The sequence below is a fragment of the Ursus arctos genome, unplaced genomic scaffold (genome assembly GCF_023065955.2).
Source record: "Ursus arctos isolate Adak ecotype North America unplaced genomic scaffold, UrsArc2.0 scaffold_3, whole genome shotgun sequence".
In the NCBI taxonomy this organism is placed as follows: Eukaryota; Metazoa; Chordata; class Mammalia; order Carnivora; family Ursidae; genus Ursus; species Ursus arctos.
Genome location: NW_026622985.1, coordinates 76,446,475 through 76,469,993, shown reverse-complemented (window position 1 = coordinate 76,469,993; position 23,519 = coordinate 76,446,475). Strand labels below are relative to the sequence as shown.

The following is a 23,519-nucleotide window of genomic DNA, read 5'->3' as shown; positions in this document are numbered from 1 at the left end:
AGGAGTATTACCAATGTGCCTGCAAATTCATAGACATAATATCATTTTGTTATGATAACTTATGTAATAATAATTCAGCTTTGAGTGAGTGCGCTAGGTGCTTACTTTATAAGATATTTCTAGTGGGCAGCTATAAACTTGTACCATAGCATATTTTGTGCCTTTAAAAGACCCACTGGAACTAGACTTTCCTCTCACTAGTAGGCAGCACTAGATCTTACTACTTCTATACTACAGTCGTCTTCCAATTTGTGGCTTGATTTTAACTCTGCTGATGGTTTCCTTGTTGGTTCAGAAATGTAAAATTTTAAGAAAATCATATTTATCATTTTTATCTTTTACACTTTTTCTTCCTCAATCTTATGAAACCTTTCCACTCTTATGTCATAATGACATTTTCCTATATTTTCTTCTCAAAGTTTTAAATACTTAGTTTTCATATTGAGATCTTTAATCTGAAATATATTTTATATATAGCATGAAGAAATATAACTTTATTTTTTCCTCTATGGATTGTCAATTTTTTTCAGTACCATTTATTGATTAGTTCAACCATCCACTTGCAATGGCAGTTCTCTTGCTATATCAGATTCTCACGTAAGTTTATGCGTGCTTCCTTGTTTTCTGTTCTATTTCATTTATCTCTTTGGTCTACCCTGCGCCAATGTCATGCTGTTTGCTACTATAGTTATATAAGTCTTGATATCTGCTAAGTTATAAGTGGAAGTTATGTAAATGTTAATTCACTTTAAGTTTTGTATATAAGCTTATCTAATCTACAGATAACACCAATTGTACTTTTGTACTACAACTATTTTTTTCTTGTCTTATTTCATTGGTAAGTATTTTCAGTACAGTGCTGATTATAGAAGAGGTGATCCATGTCTTGTTTTCATTTTAAAGGGAATGTTTCTATTATTTTGACATTAATGTTTGCTTTATTTTTAAATTAATATTGGTTATATTAAAGAAGCTTTTTTTCTGTTTCTAGTTTGCTAATAGTTTTAATAATGAATGATGATTGCATTTAACCAAATGCTTCTCCTGCATCTGTTGAGATTAGTATGTCTTTGTCCTTAATTTCATAAATTGCTTGATTTCATAAATTATTAAAAAATATACTAAATGTTAAGCTATCCTGACATTTCTGGGATAAGTCCTATTATATGCCACATTAAAAAAACCAGGTGGTGTTGAATTTGTCAGGCTTTTATTTGGGATTATTGGATTATATGTTTGTAAGTCTTCAAAAATCACCTTATTAGAAAGGCTTTCACTAGCCATCCTTATAAAAGAACATATTTCCCCCATCCATTACTCTACTTCCTTATTCTCCATTCTTCTCTCTATAGCACTTATCATCATCTGACATATTGTATATTTATTTGTTTACTGTCTCCCCCAAGAGAATATAAATTCAGAGGGAGCAGACCTTTATTTTGTTCACTGCTCTTCCGTATATAACATGAGCAGAATATTTGTCTAATGGACTAATGTACTTGAGAAAATTAATTATTGTATGTAAATGAATAAATTAATGTATAAATGAGTGCTATTAGCCCCTTTATTTTCCCTTTGCTGTGATTGTCTGATTTTGATATTAAGGTTATTCTGGCTTCATAAAATTAATTGGGTAGGTATCAAACATTTCATATAAAGTATAATTACACCTTAGGATTTGATAATGTCTAGTGCTTTCCGATAGGTAGAACACGATGAACGACTTAATTTCTTTTATGTTATGGTTATCTTTAGGTTTCTAAAAAATTCTTCTTGAGCTATTTTTAGTAGTTAATATTTTTCAATAAAATTGTTGCTGCTGTCTACATTTTCAGATTAATTGGTATATTAGTTTATCATTGCTGCTGCAACAAATTACTACAAATTTAGTGGCTTAAAACAACACAAAAAATTCATTATTTTATAGTTCTGGAGGTCAGAAGTCTAAAATGAGCAGGCAGGGACTTTTCTAGTTTCCAGAGATTGCCAGCATTACTTGGCTCACTGCCCTATGCCACTCTGACCCTCCTACCTCCCTCTTATAAGGACCCTTGTGATTTCAGTGGACCCACCTGAATGATAGATAATTCATGATACTGTTCCCATCTCAAGATCTTTAACCGAATCACATCTGCCAAGTCCCTTTTGCCAAATAAGGTAAAATTTTCACTAAGAATTAGGATGTGGACATCTTTTGGAGGGCCATTATTCTATACCTGTCACAGCTGGCATCATCTTTCATTGTATTTTCTCCTGTTTTTCTAGATGTTGCCTTTTTTTTTTCATTTCAAAATGCCTTTATTTCTTCCTCTATCACTTTCTCTTTTCATCAGTTTGTCTATTTTATATTTGTCTGTCTTATTAACTGTACCCTGAACAACTGTGGCAGGAGTGGAGGGTTTATTGTAAAGGTTGGAAAGGCATGGTCAGCCATGCTGGCAGTTCTGTTCACGTTCATTTCCTCCCACCCGTCATTTCCCACCAGTTCATCAAACAAAACTACTTTCTTTGTACTCTGGGCATTCTAAGTAAACCCTGTTAGCAGGCTTCCAAACTCGTGTTAAAGGTAATGGTGCATCCTGAACATTTTCACTCTGCGCCCCACAGTCGGAAGAGCTCATTCTCTACGATTGAAACCTCTGAGCTTCCTTTCTCTCCAGTCTCAGCTCTTGGGAACACCGAAGGAGGTGAGCGGTTCACCTTACTACTCCCTCGGGGCCGACGCCTGGGCATGCGCACTCGCCACGGCGGATTGGAAGCGAAAGCACTGGTCTCTGGGACCTGTCAAGCTGGTTCAGGCATCTGGGGAATTAACGGGTCCCGCCCATCTCTAGCACCGCGCCTCCGCCCTTGTTCCCTCTCCGCATCCAGCTCCTACGAGTGAAAGCCTCTACAAAGGGCTTGAATGAAACGTGTGTGGGTTTAGTGAGTCGTAAACCACCAGGGAATCCAGTCTCTCCCCACAAACCAGCCTCTCTCGGAGGAGGCAGAGGAGGGGGAGGAGGCGGGGAGCCGAGCGCTGGGTCTCGCCCGCGCGCGCAGCGACTGGAGCGGTGGGGAGAGGCCGGGCCACCTCCCCCTTTCCGGCCATGCACCGCCTCGCCCGCGGCGGTTCCAGGCACCACACTCTCCGCCCGGCTTGCGCCTGCTGTCACAGAAGCAAGCTCCTTCGGCCGCCGACACCATCCACAGAGGAGCAAGCGCCCGCCCTCCCCACCCCCACCACCAATTCCTAGTCCGCGAGGACACGCCGCCCAGCAGCCCGCGCCGCCCCCTGGTCAACTTTGAGCAGGAGGAGAAGCAACTTTGACAGTGGCCGCGGGTTTGGAATCCCGCTTCTCCTCGGCAGCAGTAGCCTCGCAAGTCGCTGGGGTTAGGTGGGGCAAGAGTTTCCGTGGCGCATCTGCGCGGCGTCTGGCTGTTTGCAACCTGTTTCCAGAGAGCCGGGAGCGGGATTGTGGCTGCCAGTCATCTGAAGAAGGGCAACTTGTTTTTCTCTCCCTTTAGCGACCTCGGCTTACAGCTGGATAAAGCGGTATTGAAAGGGTGTAGAAGGCAGAGCAACTGTTACCAACGGGATAAAGCGGTATGGGAAGGATGTAAATAGGCAGAGCAACTGTTACCAAGAAGGCAACCACCCAAAGGCAGGGAGGAACGTGGGGCTTGGTCCGGGCTTCTCCCAGTCGCAACATTAATCAACAGTCAGGTGTTGGTTGCAACTTTTCAAGGTCAGCCACCGGGAGCAGCAATTCCCTCTCTGAACCTTGGGGATAGGCTGCGCTCGGGGTGGATTTGGCTGAGAAATGCACGGAAAGCCAAAAGAGGAAGGATTGTAGAGGGGGAGGGTTTGTGACCCAAGACCCATCCCCCAAAGCTCCCTGTAATCTCCCGTCCCCCACTGCCGGGGCGGGGGTAAGTTGTAACATGTGTCTAACTCTCAGCAGCAACTTGGGCAGCAGGTGTCGGTCCTAACCAGGAGCCGCGGCTACCGGGTGCGCCCTCACCGAGCCATGCGGGCCCCGGGCACGCCTCTCGCCCGCACCTCGCGGCTTCTGCTTCTGCTACTGCTCAAGGTTTCTGCCTCTCCTGCCCTCGGGTCCGCTTCTTCGCCCAGGAACGAAACTTGCCTGGGGGAAAACTGTTCACCTGCACTGAGCCAGCGTCGCAGCAGGGACGCGTGGGGACTGGGAAATTCTGCAGGAGACCTGCTAACCCGTGCGCCCAGGGAGGAGGAGCAGGAGGCAGCGGCGCGCGCGGCGCCCTTGTGGGACCTAAGGGCAGCCCGGGGCGGTGACCCAGGAGCGGGAAGAGGGGCGGAGGCGTTGGCCGCAGAACCCTCGGGACCCCCAGCCAGGCTGTCTGGAGCCTGGAGGTGGAAAGGTGCCTGGGGTCAGGAGCCCCCTGGAACTTTGGGGAGAGGAAGCCCCCCGGCTCTCCAACTCTTCCTTCAGACTTCAGAGGGGAAAGAGAAGGGTCCCAGAGGCGCTGGCATTTCTGGGCATAGCCAGGAGCAGAGTGTGAGGACAGAACCCGGAGCCAGCGACCTTTATTACTGGCCAAGGAGAGGCGGGAAACTCCAGGGTTCCCACCACGACACCCCACCCAAGATGGTCCATGGACCGTCGGGGCACGAAGGGCGGACGATCGCACCCCCTGGCAGGGCGCTGGCCCAGAATGGGTCCTCGGGAGAAGGGGTCCACGAACGCGGGGGTTCCCGCCGGGGGAACAGCACAAACCGGCGCTTGCGACTAAAGAACCCCTTCTACCCGCTGACCCAGGAGTCATACGGAGCCTATGCAGTTATGTGTTTGTCTGTGGTGATCTTCGGCACTGGCATCATTGGCAACCTGGCGGTGATGTGTATCGTGTGTCACAACTACTACATGCGGAGCATCTCCAATTCCCTCTTGGCCAACCTGGCCTTCTGGGACTTTCTCATCATCTTCTTCTGCCTTCCGCTCGTCATCTTTCACGAGCTGACGAAGAAGTGGCTGCTGGAGGACTTCTCTTGCAAGATTGTGCCCTATATCGAGGTAATGGCTTGCAGGGGGTCTCAAACTACTGGCTTTATCCATTTCTGGGATTTATAGCATCAGAACTGCTGCGCCACGCACCTACCTAGCTGCTGAACCCTTTTACTTTTTTTTCTGGGCCCCTCCTCCATTACTCTTGTCAATCATTGAGAAACAGAGAGAGGCAGCTTTGTTCGCTCACCTTCAAATTCATCTGCTCCTGGATCGTGAAATAATTATGATCTCATGATGTATAGAACTGTTTACATTTTAAATTTATCTCGCTGAATATGGCATTTATATATATTTCTGATTTGGCACCTATCAGGGATTCTAGGGTTAGTAAATAGCCAGTCTATGGTTGTCATTACCAGAACTCAGCAGCAACAACAAAAAACCATGTATTGTTTATTGAGTAGTACTCCAACATGATTTTCCCCAAGAAGATTATCGAATTTTTCTTAAATATCAAAATGGAAATACTATTTTATTTAGCAAAGGAAATCTGCTTTCTGTCAGTTGGCTTCATGATATATTAATAACCTCCCAAATTAGTTTAAGTGTCCTTTGGCTGTCTGCCATTCCATCCCATTTAATCCTTATGTCATTTCTTATTTCTCTCCTTTTTCTTTTCAATTTCTTAACAGTTTTATTTATTTTGTATGAATGAGCTTAAGCAAAACTAACACTTTGGCCATCGTGGCACAGAATTCATATATATACATAGACATGTACATATATGTGTGTGTATATATATATATATTCTCAAAGTATATAATATATACTTGTCATTTGTTAGGATATAATGGATTGGCTATTTTAAGTGATTGACTAAGACTAGAAAAAATTCTTAAGAAGGGGCCATATAATAGGTTCCAAACTTTGGAAACAAAAATATTGCTGAGTAAAATTTTATTGTTCCATCTTACAGCTAGTGTCCTGAACCGTTATTATGATAGTTGGAATTTGCTCTTTAAATGGCCTCTCTTTAAACACCAGCTCTTGGAAGGAGCCCAAGTGCTTTGTTGCCAGTTGTGTTTTTAGCCAGCTGGCCCTTGATTTCCTCCATTCAGACTGCCCATTTCATTTATGGAAGCAGAAGAAGGGAAACTGTAAATATTCCAGAGCCCCTGATTCTGTCTGGCAGCAGAGCCAGTGACACTATGTTCAACATTGTCCCAGGGCCTAAAGCTAAGGGATAAGTAAACAGAAAACAGTACCTACTTAGAAGAACCAGGGGGAAGAGACAGTAAATAAGACCCTCTGTTGTCCTGGCAGGGATCAGATGCAGAATCATTCCATGCTGGCTAAATCAGCTGTTGCTACTTTACCAAGACCTAGGGTTTCTTTTGTTGCCAGGATCCAAGTAGCTCTGAAATATCTAATTTATTTGGTAGACAGTTCATTTTTGAATTGCAGGGGAGGTAGTTGAATTTATGTAAGAGAAATGTGTCTATCAATTGCCTTTTCAAGGTCAAGATTTAAGTGTTCTCTGATTATGTGCTTGAATAATGCAGAAGAAATTGCCATATGCGAGAATGAGACAAAAGTGAACTATAAAGTGAACAGGAGAGTTACCCCAAGTAACACAGAAGTGTATTGGCTTGTCTAAAATACACTGGGCATGATGAAGCCTTTGTACATTAGAGGAAAAAACAATATAAAGAGGACAGAAAAAAGAAACTGGGGGGAAAAAAAAGTTACCCAGTTCTTAAAAAAAAAACAACACTTTAAAAGAAAGGAATCCCATCCAAATTCAGAAAAGAATATAAAAACTTTGGTTACTTTATGAGACCAATGAGTTTTGAGTGATGGCATTTATCATGTATGTCTTTTAATTTTCTTTCTCTCTAGCTCTAAGGATTTTTTTAAATGTATATTTTCATTTTTATTTCATTTTTAAATGTAATTCTCTGCTCCTTAAGAATATTTTTTACCTTTTTTATTATTAAAACAACTATTGTTATTTTTTGCTCTCTGTATTTTCCACCCCTTCTTTATAGCCCTATTTTTTTTTTTTAGTTAGTAGTATTAGACTTTGTTTTCCCCAGAGAAGCAAAGTTTGGGGAGGGGGGATTTTACTCATCTTTTTCTTTAAAATTAGACTGTAATATACATTTTTACTGTTAAAGTCATGAATGAAAATCTTAAGATGTAGTGTTTCTACATTCCTGTCCTATTCTTCTGAAATAATTTAATGATGCATTAGTATGTTTGTGAAAATAATTATTGGATAGTGGTATCAGCTCTGTAATTCCTGATGATAACCGGAAATAGTCCAAATTTCAAAATAAAACATTTCTGCCTCTAGGAGGCACTATTATTTTCACAGAAGTAAGAGAGATTTAGTGCCTGTTCCATGTCAGCTTCCGGAAAGAACAAACCCAAATGCGCAGATTTGCTTTGCAGGAAGTTTACTGGGGCATGTGCTCAGGTTCAACACCTAATAGGGACTGAAGGAGGCGGGATTGGGCAGAGGGAGAAGTTGAACTGTGATCCAATGCCAGAGACCTCGGCTGACACCACGGGGAGCTCCAGGGCTGGAGGGCCTTGCCCGGCGTCCTGAATTGAGGGAAGACAGCCCAGACTTTATGTCTTCCATCCGGTCACTGGATGGAAGTTGCTCCCAGGAAGGGGGGGCATAACCCCAATCTGGGTGGATCTCTCTGAAGGGCAATTCCTACAGAGGGATGCAGCTGAGAGCCACCAACCACCAACAATCCCAGCAGTCCGGGAATCAGCACCTCATGCCTGAAGGAATTTTGTGGGGAGGCAATCTCGGTGGGAAGCCACAACCTGCACTAGTAGCTTTTGAATTACCAGGTTAAATTAGAACCAGATGGCACTCTGATCCAACCCCCTGGTTTTAAAGATGAAACATGAGGCCCAGAGAGAAGTGATCATCCGAAGCATATATACCTAGTCAGTGGCAGCCAGACTCTTCATCTCAAATTTGCTTATTTGACAAACATCTATGAGGCCAGAATGTCCAATGAGTGTTTTCTTTTTTAGGTCTGCTCCTTGGCATCTTTTTAAAAAGACATTTATATCCAGTGGGGGTAGGGGAAAAAATAAGCCCAGTTAACATCATTTGCTGTATGATGAAATTTATAGCTTTTTATATTCTTAAGTTTGATCTTGTTTCTTGTAAATTACCTGTAAGTTCCAGAGTTGGTAGTTCATTAAATTTTTAAAAACTGCAATCATGAGTCAATTGCACTTTTTAATGTGTCAAAGATGATTATTTTAGTGATCAAATTAAGCTATGTAGGTTACATTTTATATTCTTAAAATCATGAATTGTTTTAGATTGGTAAAAGACACTGTAAATAATTATATTTGTTTAAACTTTCTCAAAAATCTTCCCCCACCAAATCTTTTTCTTCTTGACCACAAGACTTCTAAAAATTATTTGACATTTTATCCCCTCTTATGATCTAGATTTTACCTTCTCTTCACTTTTTACTTATATTTATTTGTTGGCTTTTCTTTCTTTCTTTCTTTCTTTTTACCACACATCTTATTACTGATTTGTAATGTATGAGTGACCTTTTTGATAGTAATCTGTTTCATCTTTTCCAGTGTTATTTTTTAATATTTCTTAGTTATTTTAAAATTTTATTCACAATTAATTTTTATTTTTTATTGAGGTATAATTGACATGTAACATTATATTAGTTTCAGGTGTATGAGAGAGTATGAGTCAATATCTGTATAATTGTGAAATGACCACAATAACTCTAGTTAGTATCTGTCACCTTACATAGTTACAATATTCTTTTTTCCTATGATGAAAACTTTTAAAATCTACTTTCTTTCTTAACAACTTCCAAATATGTAATACGGTATTGTTAACTATAGTCACCACGTCGTACATTACATCCTCATGACTCATTTTATAATTGAAAACTTGTATCTTTTGATACCCTTCAAGAACCCCCAGCCTCTAGCAACTACCAATCTCTTCTCTGTATCTATGAGCTTAGTGTTTTTGTTTTAGGTTTTTTAGTGTGTGTGTGTGTTGTTGTTGTTGTTGTTTTTTAGATTCCACATATAAGTGAGATCATATGGTATTTGTCTTTCCCCATCTGATTTATTTCATTCAGCAAAAGCCTTGAGGTCCATCTATGTTGTTACAAATAGCAAGATTTCATTCTTTTTTCCGACTGAATAATATTCCAGTGTATCCACTACATTTTTTTCATCCATCCATCCATCAGTGGGCACCTGGGTTGTTTCCATATCTTGGCTATTGCAAATCATGCTACAATGAGCATAGGGTTGCATATATCTTTTCAAGTTAGTGTTTTCATGTTCTTCAGATAAACACCCAAAAGTGGAATTGCTAGATCATATGATAATTCTATTTTTTAATTTTTTAAAAGATTTTACTTATTTATTTGAGAGAAAGAGAGCACAAGCAGGGGGAGTAGCAGAGAGAGAGGAAGAAGCAGGCTCTCCACTGAGCAGGGAGCCTGATGTGGGGCTCGATCCCAGGACCCTGGGATCATGACCTGAGCTGAAGGCAGATGCTTAATCAACTGAGCCCCCCAGGCAGCACTTCAAATTTTTCAGTACTCTCCATTCTATTTTCCATAGTAGCTATACCACAGTTAATTTTATTAATCTTCAGAAATTTTCTCAATTTTTCTCTCCTATCTTCCTTTCTGCCTTCTTTTCTTCTACCATAGTTTTTTTTTTTTTCCTACAACTTTAGTATTAGCATAATCTTACAGAGATAGTGGAATTTTGGGGAGAGTTGGGTTTGTGTAGAAATATAGGAGGCGTTTCTTTAGTAGAAATTACATATCTTTGCAATTTATATTCAACACTTGTTTTATTTCAATTTGTTGGCATAAGGCTTGAGGAGAGTAGCCAGCTTCCAGGGTCTGTTGCTAGAAAGTAGTTTTATCATATTTAATGTTGCTATGAGCGGGAATATACTGGGAAATGTTGTAGTGGGTAACTTCTCTCTTTCTGTTCCAGGATTCTGATGCCTTTGTAGCCTAGTGGTAAGTCCCTTAAGGATCAAGGGCAGATGGAATGGTAAGAAAAAGGGATAGGAGAGAAGACAATCTGAGGGGATGGATGGCAGCCATCCTAATAGACACATCATTTTCAACTGGTTTATCAGATAGTCACCAGGAAAAAAAAAAAAAAAAAAAAACCAAACAGATCTATCCTCAAACTGGTAGTTATATGTGGAAAGAAAGGGGTAGGGAAGAGGGAAGGAGAGAGATGGATAGATATGGAGGTCTGGGTGTAGACTGCAATAGGAGATTGGCAAGGAGTTCCCTATCACACTATTCCTTTAAGGATCTAACAAATGATTAAAGCCAAATAATTCAGGCACTGAATGTGGCAACTGGAACAGATGTTTGCTCATTACTTGATGAAAGCCAACCAGAATCAGTGTATCACCTGATGCAGATCCACTGCCAAATATTTATTTCTGTTTGGATGTTAACTGGAAGTTCTGAATGAGGGAGGGGCAGAGGCAGAGGAAGAGAGAATTTGAAGCAGGCTCCGTGCCCAGCACAGAGCCTGAGGCGGGCCTCGATCTCACAGCCCTGAGATCGTGACCTGAGCTGAAATCAAGAGTCCAATACTTAACCGACTGAGCCACCCGGGCGCCCCTAACTGTATTTTTATTTTACTGGGATACAAGATTCCCGCAAGAGGGTGGAGGATGGATATAGGAAATGCATCTCCCCAGGGCCTCTGGACCGGGGATGATTTGTGAGAGACCTACAATCTTTTGTGATAAAAAGAACCAGATTCTCCAATGGCTTTAGAAATACTGGTTTTAAACTGAGTGAAATAAATGGCTCTTTAATTACCTTGGATTGTAGTTAGCACTGACAGGTAAAAAAGGAAGGTCCTGGAAGCTGAAGGTGATTTACCATACAGGTATGCGATGCCACACAGATTTCCCTGCAACCCCTCCATTCAAGTAATAGTACACTTATCATGACAGATGGTAAGTTGGCTTGAGTTGTGGAGTAACCATGAGGTATTCTGGTGGACTTGTAAGTGCAGACATACAGTTTTATGAGCAATTTGAAAGTCACTAATAATATTCTCAGGGAAAAGAAGCTCAGTGTATGTGAATGGTGCTCAACAAATATTTTATGACTTCCCTTTAATCCCTTTGTAATCATTTCCTACATTCCCATGCAAGTAAAAATATTTAGCTGATGACTTTTGCAGAAAAGATTTAAAAAGTTATAGAATGAGCTCTTATTTATAATGCCATTTATGAACAGTGTATGGTGAAGTTTACTGAATTTGGGTTCTATATAAGAAATAAAAGTTTTATGATATTCAAATGTGAAATTTAAATAACTTCCTTAACTAGTGATTATGCTGAGAATGCTGTTCTTTTCTAAAGCTTGTCAGTGAAGTACACACAGAAATGTTTTTTTCTTTACTTCTCTTCTAGAGATACTTGTTGGCATTCAGCTTGGAAGGATTATATATAAAACAGCAGCACCTAGTAACTGATTAAAGAACAGTTTGAATAATTCATTATTTTCTATAATCCTTTTCCGTGTATGTCATCATTCATTCATTTATTTACTATCCATTTATTCATCAAACATTTATTGAGCTTTTCTGCTGTGTTGGGTATAATGTTAGGTGGGGATGGGAGTTGAAGGAGTGGGAGAAAAGGGGGGGGGGATTTCCAGAGATGAATAACATAGAGGCATTATTGCTTTTAAAGTTATGGAGAAGTAAAGTAATGTTCTACAGAGTAATGAGCACTATACTAGAAGTTAAAACAAGGTATTATGGAAGGTTAAGAATGGGTCCTAGAATGAGTCAGCTCACAGTTGTACTGAGTTAGGACCGAAGATGGACAAATTCAAGTGAAAACTGTGCTCACTCTAATTCCTGTTCTATCATATTTTTATTATTAGTCTTCATAAATTCTATACAGTCTAGATCTATGGTGAAAAGATACAAGTATGAAAATCTTTTAATTCTTGCTTTCCTGTTTTCTCAACCTTTTGTGGGGTAGGAAGCCCATAAGAATCATTGGCAGGATAATTTGGCAGATAGGACAGCCCTAGAAATCTCATTTGGATCATAGAATTCTAAATTATTATTTAGAATGCAATGCCTGAGATAACCATCTCTGCTTTGGAATTATTAGTCCTTATTAGCCCTGAGGAATTAGGTAAATCAAATTTTAAAATTTTACTTAAATGAATGGTCATTTAACAGTGTAATAATAGTACATTAAATTGAGTTCTTTTCTTCTGAAAATCTCAGAAATGTACCTATTATTTAATTTGACCTTAGAGGGGCGCCTGGGTGGCTCAGTTGGTTAAACATCTGCTCAAGTCCTGATCCCAGGGTCCAGGGATGGAGCCCCGCATCAGACTCTCTGCTCAGTGGGGAGCCTGCTTCTCTCCCTCTGCCCCTCCTCTTGCTTGTGCTCTCTCTATCTCTCTCTCATGCTCTCACTCTCTCTCTCAAATACATAAATAAAATCTTTAAAAAAGAAAAATTTGACTTTAGAGAACCTAGGAAGAAAGGCTGACAAAGGAGACACATTAGACCCTATTATAGATACCTTAGACCCTGTTATAGAAAGGGAAACATAAAGAATGGACTTTCTCAAAATTGGATTAATCTTTCAAGCACAGAATCAGAGTGCTTATCCTAAGTTCCCAAGGACTGCCAAGGTATCTGGTTATATCAACAAAGCATCCTTCAACAGCAAAAAGGAAACAAGCAAAATAGATCCGGGCTTATGATTCCCAGGCTGAATAGGTGAGGGTCTATCTATCTTGCTTTTTACCCTTATGCTGCATGGACCTTAACAGAATGTTCCGCCTTCACTAGCTCTTTACTAGATTTAACAGTGTCACATCGGAAGCACAGGGATCAGTGTCTGGGGTGTGGACCGTGTGCGGGCTGCTCTGCAGTGAGATTTGTCTCTGGCATTGCACTCTGCTCCCACCCTCTGGGGATCCTCTGGTCCTTTTACTTCCCAAGAATTGACCTGCCAAAGTCCAATAATTAACTCAACCTTGTTGCCAAGACTAACTCTTAAGTATCCAAATTAGAATGATGTTCTTTGTGCCAGAGGAGATGATCTCATCTACAATTTCAAGGTAGAATGGAGAATGGGGTTGCTGCAGCCTCAAATATGGGGTCTCTCTATTTGAAAAGTAGATATACATACTTTCCATAAAACCTCTATAAAACACAGGATATAATCCCAGTGCCAGCCTTATTCCTGAGACAGAATACGCTTGGTTTGTGATTTGTGATAGTTTTACATGTTATTTGTCAGCACACTTGAATGGTTGTAGCATTAACAAGGCCAGGGTCACCGATTTGATCCAGAACTGGAATGAGTCATTTTCATTAGGTGTATGACTGTGCTCAGGGCTGCCATTTTCTACTTCCTGCTCATCACGCCCCACCCTGAGGGCCTTTCCTCCTACCTTCGTTGTCTTCTCCTTGGTTCAAATCTCTCATGTATGGGAAAAGCACCTGTTAACTCACTTACAGAAAGATGTGAGATTTAGAGATATGTGCCTTTTATAGGAGGACTGAATGAAGAAAAAGTACTTCCTTAATAGACTACCAAGGGTGGAATTTTGGTTAAGAGCAGAGAAATTTTGTCTTAAAAGTTGTTTCTTGATGTCATTCAAATCATAATTACCCAACCACAAATGAATGAGGAATGTGTTTTTAGTTTAGGTTTCCCATCATGCAAACTAATGTCATTAAGAATGAAGGAAAATTGGTGAAAATTTATTGCTGTTCTTTGGAAACTCATCAGAACCCCTAGGTGAACAACAGAAATTCCAGGCCACTTTAAGATTGATGAGAAACTTTACGATAATACCAAGGACTGTGGGCTTGGGATAAATACTAATTATTGAGAATAAATAGATTCCTTAAGATCCGTTGATTTCAATAGATTGCTTCCCTCTTAGGACAAATGATGTTAATCTTGCTTCATTGGTATGTTTTATACTAGTGAGCATTGGCATATTTATAACCAAATTATAATGTTTTAGACACGTTGTAGTAATTTTTTTTTAACTGCAAAAGAAATATACTGTGCTAGAGAGGTCAGATGTCACAACTGGTAGGAAACTTTATGTCAAGGTCGGACTATAAAGGTAAAGAAAGAATTTTAAAATCAACACAAGTTTGGGGATGATATGTTAGCTTTTAAATTGTCTCAGTTGTTTTTAAAATAAGGAAGAGCAGGGGCGCCTGGGTAGCGCAGTCGTTAAAAGCGTCTGCCTTCAGCTCAGGGCGTGATCCCGGCGTTCCGGGATCGAGTCCCACATCGGGCTCTTCTGCTGGGAGCCTGCTCATTCCTCTCCCACTCCCCCTGCTTGTGTTCCCTCTCTCGCTGGCTGTCTCTCTCTCTGTCAAATAAATAAATAAAATCTTTAAAAAAAAAAAAAAAAAAAAAAAGAGCATGTTACCAAGCTGAAGCAAGAGGGACTGGAAGGTAAAGAATCAGACTATAATGACAGCTGATGCCTTCAAAATATTTTGTTCTTCCATGACATTGGGAATCAAATATAGATGAAATACGTTGGGTATCATTGAAATAAATGGATATTTATGATATCTGGGTGTGTCAGATTAAATCTCAGTCATTTTGATAAAGGGAAGAAGCCTTCTCTTTGACTGTGGAAGAGTGGCTGTAAATAGCTTTATTTCATTTTAGAGATCCATGCATGTTTGTAAGGGGTGAGGCAGATCTCTCCCACTTGCTCTGGTTTGGTTCGGAAACACTAATGGAAGTGTGTTACTACTATAGTCTCATGACTTGCATGCATTCTGAAATGAAGACCTTTTGATAAAGGCCATCTTATTCACAGCAGAGGCTCTGATAAACATGCTCTCCTCACTGGTGATCAAAGAAGTGTCTCTTTCCTGGAGAAGTTGCCCTGAAGTGCTGCAAGGATAAGGATTATGGAAAATGCAAGAGGAAGCCAAAGGCATACAAGCTCAAGCCATTTAGAGTTTCAAAGGAAACTCTACCCTGTGCTCCTCCTGCTTTTTCCCTGACTGATTGTTAGGGCTGTAACCACAGACTTATAATAGATTATCATTCATGGTCCAAATGAATGGGTTTTCTTAACAATAATGCCCTTGTTTTGTGCGTTACTGGTATACAAAGGACAGCACAGAAATAGATGTACTTAAACATCTTTTCAAGGTAAAATATAAGTTAGGCTAGAGTACAGTTGTCATGACTTTTGGTTAGAAATTTCTCTATTATATAAAAATCAGTGTATTCTGGTCACTTCACTGTACCTAAAGTATGTTGACTCAGTTTCATATGAAAGAAATTTCACTAGGAAGTACATTGGTCTTTTCCCCCCCATCATTGTTATCACTGATTTATATCAGAAAGTTTAGCAAAAGATACCATGTATTTGGTAAGAGTTGTACCTTCATAACTTACTCTCATTCAAAATGGTTTCGTATGGGGTGCCTGGGGGGTTCAGTCAGTTAAGCGGCCAACTCTTGATTTCCGCTCAGGTACTGATCTCACGGTCGTGAGATGCAGCTCTGCATCGGGCTCCACGCTAGGCGTGGAGCCTGCTTGAGATTCTCTCTCTCCCCCCTGCCCCTCCCCCACCATCCATATCTCTCTCTCTCTCTCTCTCTCTCTAAAAAATTAAAAATACAATACTTAAAAAAATGATTTATTTGTCTGTCTGCAGTAAGCTTCTGGAAAATGGAGCAACAGCTAAGACAATAACTCAGGATCTTCCTGCCAAGAGCCTTACTGTTTCTCATAAAGCGTCCGTGTGTTCTTTCTTACCATCATGTTGAGTGAACGGGAATTTAATGTAGCACAGAGTGAATATGATGGCCCCGGTTTTCTCATGGCCTCATGTTTGTACTGAACTAGAACTTGAACAGTGGGAAGAATACTTCGGCACCACAGCTGCTGCTTTCCCACCTGAGCACTCAGGTCTGCCCATCCCATGCCTTGAAGCAGTGCTGCACGTGGCCGAGGCTGCCAGGAGCCTCCCGGCTCTGGATGTGGCCTGGGGAGGAGCTGAAGGCACTGTACTGTTGTTCCTCCGGGATACAGAGATGAGCAGAACATTGCGGGATGAAAGAAAAGATTTTAGAGTTGTTTATTTTGATTCTCTTTGCTTGTATATTTTGATGCCAGCACCCTCAAAATGCTCCATTATCTCATTTTCCCAAATAGTTAAAAATTTCTGCTTCCAGCTTTCCTCTGATTTTGATTCTCAAAATTAATAGTCCTGTCTATTAGAAGTGTTTACAGTTCTGCTCTTGTTGACATTCATTATTTCTCCCATTGCAGTTTAATTAGTAGGAGATTGCATCTTACTCATTCCATCTCTCTGGATGTTGCTTCAAAAAAAAACAAAAACAAAAACAAAAACAAAAACAAAAAAACTACCCCTTACCAGTTTTACTCCCAAGAGCAAATTTCTTAGTGATTGAATTTTAGCAATCAGATATGGCCATTACATGCAGAAGATCCAGCATTTATGACACAGTTTTATAATTGCATAGAATTGCACCATTTATCTTGGTAGAATTTCCAATGAGCTGTAAGTAAACAAATATATTTAAAAATTGTGATTGAAATCTTTTCATGTTACCCCAACGTTTAGCAATTTTAATTGCATGGATAGATTTTATGTCGGAGAAAGCAGAAATTAGCCCACCACCCATGATTCAGATGATTTTTATCAATTAATTTCTGAGGCTGATTCTTTACGAATGTTTAAAGCCTTCTATAAAGTACTGAGCAGGAGCTTTGTACCTTTCTTGCTTTTTCACATCATAAAATCAGGAGCAGAAGTGAATTAACAGAAAACTATCTGAAGTCATAGCACTGCAGGCAGCAGCAGGAGGGAGGAGATATCTAGGACTGGCCTTTGGGCTGTGGTTGCTGTTGGCAACTATGTAGTAAGTGCTATCTGCATTTGGGGCAGCATTTTTCCTCGGAGGCCCCAGCTCTTGTGACCTTCCTGCCTCAGCCAGCTCCTAACTGAGGAGAACACTATCAGACAGAAGTACGATTTGACAATAGGAAGCTGGGTCCTGGAGCCGCCTGCAATGCGTGTATGAAAGCTAGGAAGCTTCCCTCAACCTGTGATTCGTCAGTAGGACTAAGGATCAAATGTGTTCTTTCAGATATATTTGGTGCTCAGTCCGAAAGCTTTGGGGAACATGGCTGAAGAACTAAGCATCTTCAAATAAAGTACAGCGTAGAATTCCCGAGGGAGAGTTGGAGCACGTGTAAATCTTGCTTAAAATTTGCCCTGGCTTTTGTTATCGTATGCGATGAAATATACAGAAGCTAGAAAACATTTTTTGCTTTTTGAGGCAGCAAACAGCTTCTAATTAAAAGTGGATGTGCAGCACAGTTTATAAATATCTAAGGAGAGGCAGTCTAACACACCCGTCTTAATACATGTCCACCCACATCCATTGGCTATCCCCGCTCATGAAATGCATTGTAACAGACTGTGAGTTAGGTACACAAATGCCAGCTAGCTCTTGTGATAACTGCTCCAGATTTTTTTTAAGATTTAATTTAACTTATTTATTTGAGAGAGAGAGAGAACGAGCAGGGGTAAGGGCAGAGGGAGAAGCATACTCCCCGCTCGATTCCAGGACCCTGGGATCATGACCTGAGCCAAAAGCAGATGCTTAACCGACTGAACCATCCAGCTGCCCCTGGTCCAGATTTTAAATCTCTGTGTTTAAAATTAAGGAGATTAATCGGGGGAGAAGATGCTACCTCTTGAGTGTTGTGTGTTCTTTGTAAATAATGATCGAAAACTACAAAGAAATGGATGTGCCAAGCCTCTAAGGGATTGCCTCTCATCAGACTCTCTAGTATTTTTGTCTTACCAAGCTATCCTTCAGTAGAAATGTTATTCATAATTTTAATAGAATGCACGGCATAAAGCTCTGTAGCTTTGTTGTTTGTGGACTGACTCCGGATATGTGGGTGACAGGGAGACACGCACAAAGATGTGCGTTAGTGAAGATGGCACAGAAAGCCTTGCTGAGGATTTGTGCACGTTTGATAGATTGAGGATTTTTTCTGTTTTGTTTTACATTCTTAGAGAAACATGAATCAAAATATTTGAAAAATATACAAATGTGAAGTTTCAAAAACCCATAAAATAAAATACTGCAATTTCTAAATCATACTTTTGATGCAGACCTTTAGAGAATAGCCAGTCCTCAGATTTCCATGCAAAGTGTGGCAGTTACTGACATTAAGAAAAGTCATAATCTGATCATAAGGCAGTTGCATAGTGTGGACCTCAATTTTAGATTTATTTTGAATCTCTGGCTTAGAGGGAAAATACATTTCCATCAAGATCAACAATTCATTAATTTGGAAGTTAATTTTAAAAAGGTGTATGGAGGGCCCCCTGGGTGGCTCATTCAGTTAAGCATCTGCCTTTGGCTCAGGTCATAATCCCAGGGTCCTGGGATCTAGTGAGCTCCGAGGTGGGCTCCCTGCTCAGTGAGAAGTCTGCTTCTCCCTCTCCTTCTGCCCCTCCTCCCCACTCGTGATCTCTCTCTCTCTCTCTCTCAGATAAATAAATAAATAAAAGTCTTTAAAAAAAAAGGTATATGGAGGGATGACTTTTTATGGAAGTCCTATTGGGTGGATATTTCTTATACTGGTATTTATGGGAAACTTTCTGAAATTTGTACGAGAATTGTTGTTATAAGCTCAACCATGTCATCTTGATCTGCCCTGATCTAGATTGTGAGTCATACTTTTTCTTCAGTTTTGCTTTTCATACACCTAAGCCCTCATTATATCTCATTTTCAGACTGTCTCCACTAAGAGTTATGAGAATAGTCAGGGCATAGATGCAATGTCCTTATTTTCCATAGTGGAACCAGTAGACACTGACTAATGTTTAGTGTGTGAAAAAGGGGAGAACATTTGACATTAGAACGCTCATAGAATCCGCAAGGCAAGTTGCCATCATTCTGGGAAGAGTGACAGCTTGAATGTAGCAGATAAACAACTAATGTGTTGAGTGTCAAAACTGTTATGACAAATGGTTTTCCTTTTTTCAACATGATCCCTTTGAGTTCTGAAAAATTAGACAGGAACGTTACATATGTTTCCTTGTCCCTTTGCCAAGGCATGACCTATAGCTGTGCTTCTTAAACATTCCCACCAGCAGACAGAGGAGTGTGAATGCACATACCCGAGAGCCTAGGGTACACCCCCAAACATCTTTCCCACCTACAGGGTTTTTAGTCTTCTGTTTCATCTTAAACCTCATGAACATTTTACCTTCCACCCTCATTCTCTTTATTTAAATATATAAATAATGACTACATTTATTAAACATTAAATTACTTCAATTTCCTGTAAATAGTTGAGTAAATTTGATGCTCCCAGATGATTACTGTGTTTATCTTGTGACTTTAAGAATCAGCTTCCCCTTTTTGGTTGACTATGACTTCCTTGAGGGAAAGAATTGTTTCTTGTTCTATATCCCCAATATGTAGCAGAGCGCTTGGGCCAGAGTCGACAGTGCTAACTGTATGCTTGTGTTGAATACCTGTCTGTGTACCCCATTAGAGTGTGTGTATGATGTTTGTAAGTATTCTACAGGCTCCTGAATGATAGTATGTTTACAGTAGGAACATATATTTATATTCTCTGTGTGAAAAAAAAAATGTACCTATTTTTGGTTCTTAACCTTCAGTTGTTGATTTATTTAGATGTCTGGGCCGTATGCATATAAGAGTTTGGATACAGTATTCTATGTGGTCAGCATCAAAGGGTTTTTTGATCTGAAATTTTCCCATGGCTGGTACATCTAGACATTGTATCTGGCTCCTTTTTGCATATTTTCATGGTTATTTTTTATATCTCCTATTTTTTTTGACATTCTTTCAGTATCTCATATAACCTTAAATTTGATAAATGTACTTATTTTATGCCTGATCCTGTAACTTGCTTCTTTTGGCAACATAAGTTCATAGTGGTGGATTGTCTCTTGCATATTGTGATTTTTCATTGTGAATCCATGTTCCCTCAAATTTTATCTGTGGATTTCTGGGGCCTGGTTTTAAAGTGCCTTCTTCCAGAGAGGTTTTGTGTTTTCTTCTACCAGGTGCCTGGGACAATTTAAATTGTAATTTGGGTTTTTTTCTGAGCTACATAGATGGTGTGAATTCTGGCCTTAGGCCAGTGTAAATTTGGGTTCCTGGTTAGAATTTGCTCTTCTTTTTTTATCTCCAGTTCGCCTAGATTCAAATCATATAATGCAGACAAGTTTCTCTACTATTTCCCTCTATTTTTCCTCTTTATACCCAAGAAGATGTCACTATTTGGGGAGTTCCCAATTCATAAGGGAATCTTTGACCTAATCCCCACGTACACTGGCTCTGGCTTTGTTTCCTACCTCCATGTACTTGGGCACCTGCCCCATCATCTAGCTAAAACCAACCTGAAACTCATCAGGATTGGCAGATGTCCCTGGGGCAAGCACGCAACATGGAGGGGGAGGGGTCACTGACCTTTTTGGCATTTGTTTTTTCATTGATTTTGACCCCTGAAGAATTTCCCTTTCTTGTTTTCCATAAGTATATGCATTTGAAAATAATATTAAAATACTTTATTTTGCATTTAGGAGCAATTGGAGGAGATCTTTACAAATATCATTTGTTGGAAATAATAAGCTCTTGAACGTTTGTGGTATGTGAGGCATACTATCGACCCGCACGCTGGAAAACATGACCAGCCTTTTCAGTAACGAAAATGGGATATACTCAACTATCCTTACTCTCTCTGAATCTTCTGGTGGTAGGCATTTTTGTGGTGACTGAAATTCTTGGATTGTCTGTGCTCTTTTCTATAATAAAGTGGTATTGGACCAGCTGATCTTTATGGATCCTTCCAGCAGTAAAATTTTTTGATGCCATGCCCCTTGAACCACTACATTTTTCCCCCCTCCTATTTTTATCTTTATAATAATCCAGCTAAAGTCGCCAACCCATTTACCCATGCCTCATTCAAGGAAATTTTTTATATTTTTTTTATTTTTTTTCTGTTTTGCTAACGTGAATTTACTGCCTAGTGTTGTGATCTTTCAAAGATCACCCAGAATAAATGCATTCATGTTCCTCCCGCAGGTTGCCTCCCTGGGAGTCACTACCTTCACCTTATGTGCTCTGTGTATAGACCGCTTCCGGGCAGCCACCAACGTGCAGATGTACTATGAAATGATCGAGAACTGTTCTTCGACAACTGCCAAGCTTGCTGTGATATGGGTCGGTGCCCTACTGTTAGCACTTCCAGAAGTTGTCCTCCGTCAGCTGAGCAAGGAGGATTTGGGGTTTAGTGGCCGAGCTCCTGCAGAACGCTGCGTTATCAAGGTCTCCCCAGATTTACCGGACACCATCTACGTTTTAGCCCTTACCTATGACAGTGCAAGACTCTGGTGGTACTTTGGCTGTTACTTCTGTCTGCCCACACTTTTCACCATCACCTGCTCTTTGGTGACTGCAAGGAAAATCCGCAAAGCGGAGAAAGCCTGTACCCGGGGGAATAAGCGACAGATTCAGCTAGAAAGCCAGATGAACTGCACAGTAGTGGCTCTGACCATTTTATACGGATTTTGCATTATTCCTGAAAATATCTGCAACATTGTTACTGCCTACATGGCCACAGGGGTTTCTCAGCAGACAATGGACTTGCTTTATATCATCAGCCAGTTCCTTCTGTTCTTTAAGTCCTGTGTCACTCCTGTCCTCCTTTTCTGTCTTTGCAAACCCTTCAGTCGGGCGTTTATGGAGTGCTGTTGCTGTTGCTGTGATGAGTGCATTCAGAAGTCTTCAACAGTGACCAGTGATGACAATGACAATGAATATACCACAGAACTTGAACTCTCACCTTTTAGTACCATACGCCGGGAAATGTCCACTTTTGCTTCTGTTGGAACTCATTGCTGAAGGACAACCTTTTTTTTGGTTAGATTTATTTGATTTTCATATCCTGTGAAAGATTTTACTTCATATTTTTCCCTCCTGGGGAAAAAAATGCAACAAAAGAGAGAAATATTAACTACTGTAGAACTGATTCTGCAAATTAATATTTGTGCTTTGAAAAAAATGTTTATATTTAGTTATTTAAGAAATATGAGGAGGCCAATAGTTTTAGGTCATTTTATCTGGTATGGTGCTAATATTTTATTTGAAAAAAGTTACTGCACCTTAACTTAATTAATTGCTAACTTTCTTTCTTTTAAAAATATAATCACTGTATATTGATTATAGCCGTGTGATTTTGTAGGTTATTTTATGTTTGAGTTGTGATTGAAAGTATATTGTATATGGTATCGTGAGATGATTTGTAGTTAAGAAACATTCACAAAGTAGCACCAAATAAATTATACTTTATTCTTTAATGTCATTGTCAATCTACTTTTAACCAAGATTCAATAAATCTTTTAATTGCCTTAAGTACACAATTACTGGTTCTACGCACAATTTAAAATCAGCCTTATTGTTTTAAAATGCTATTTTCCTTTAAGGCAGGTAATCACCATCTTATAAAGCAGTTTTCCTAATAGTACTATTTTATATGCATGATTCATATAAAACTACATTATATGTTCAGACAAAATTGTATTTTTAATATTCAGATACAGATGTAAAATTACTTCCAAATATTTACAAAATAAGAATAGACAGCAGAGTTATTATTATTTATCTCTGAACTAGCACATAGAGCTACAAGTTTTCCCATTATGAATTATGAGTAGAATCAAGGACTAAGACACCCCACACTTGTCATCTAATTTCCTCTAACATTGACCTTTGAAGCACTCTGAATTCTAACTTTTCTCCTTTTAAAAAACAAACTTGGTTAAATCCGTGTGACTTAATTTCTTTAAAAGAATGAAAGTACAGTAGTGGAATAATAAAATATTTATATATCTTGATTAGAACACTTGAATATTCAAATACTACCTTTAAATTCATATTCCATAAGCTTCCAACAACAGCAAAAAACTAACCCTCTCCTTTTGAATTATTTGATTCCCCTCAGGAGTTTAAGTTCCAACAGTTGTGTAGGATGCCTGCCTCCAGGGATCTGGGAATGAAAACAAGGCACCATTGTCTTCTTACAGATCCCTGTAATAGATCTCTGGAAAACTTCTCGAGGACGCCTCAACTCGGTTTGCGCTGCTGAGCATATCAACAATTGTGATTCCACAGTGTCTCTCATGATACTTAGTCAACTTTATAAATCAAGAAACACTGACTGAGCACATGATGCAGCAAGTGCTCTATGCTATTACCTGTAGTAAAGAGAAGTAACCAGAGCTTAGTGGCAGACTTGACAAAACCAAGCAGGAGTGGGATGAGAAGGCAGGAATAACATAGATTTGTAAACAACACTGGTATAAGCTGGGACCTGTCAGGGAGGTGTAACGTCCGTGATGTGTCAGAGAAGAGAGAGAGAGCTCA

The 23,519-nt window shown here is 39.9% G+C and overlaps 1 protein-coding gene across 1 annotated transcript; it reads left to right on the top strand.

Moving 5' to 3' along the window:
- Positions 1-3,094: 3,094 nt before the first annotated feature.
- On the top strand, positions 3,095-22,453 carry GPR37 (G protein-coupled receptor 37). The gene is made up of 2 exons (XM_026510328.4): positions 3,095-5,033; positions 21,180-22,453. The coding sequence occupies exons 1-2, from the start codon at positions 4,011-4,013 to the stop codon at positions 21,996-21,998; spliced, it is 1,842 nt and encodes a 613-aa protein (XP_026366113.1). The 5' UTR covers positions 3,095-4,010; the 3' UTR covers positions 21,999-22,453.
- Positions 22,454-23,519: the final 1,066 nt, after the last annotated feature.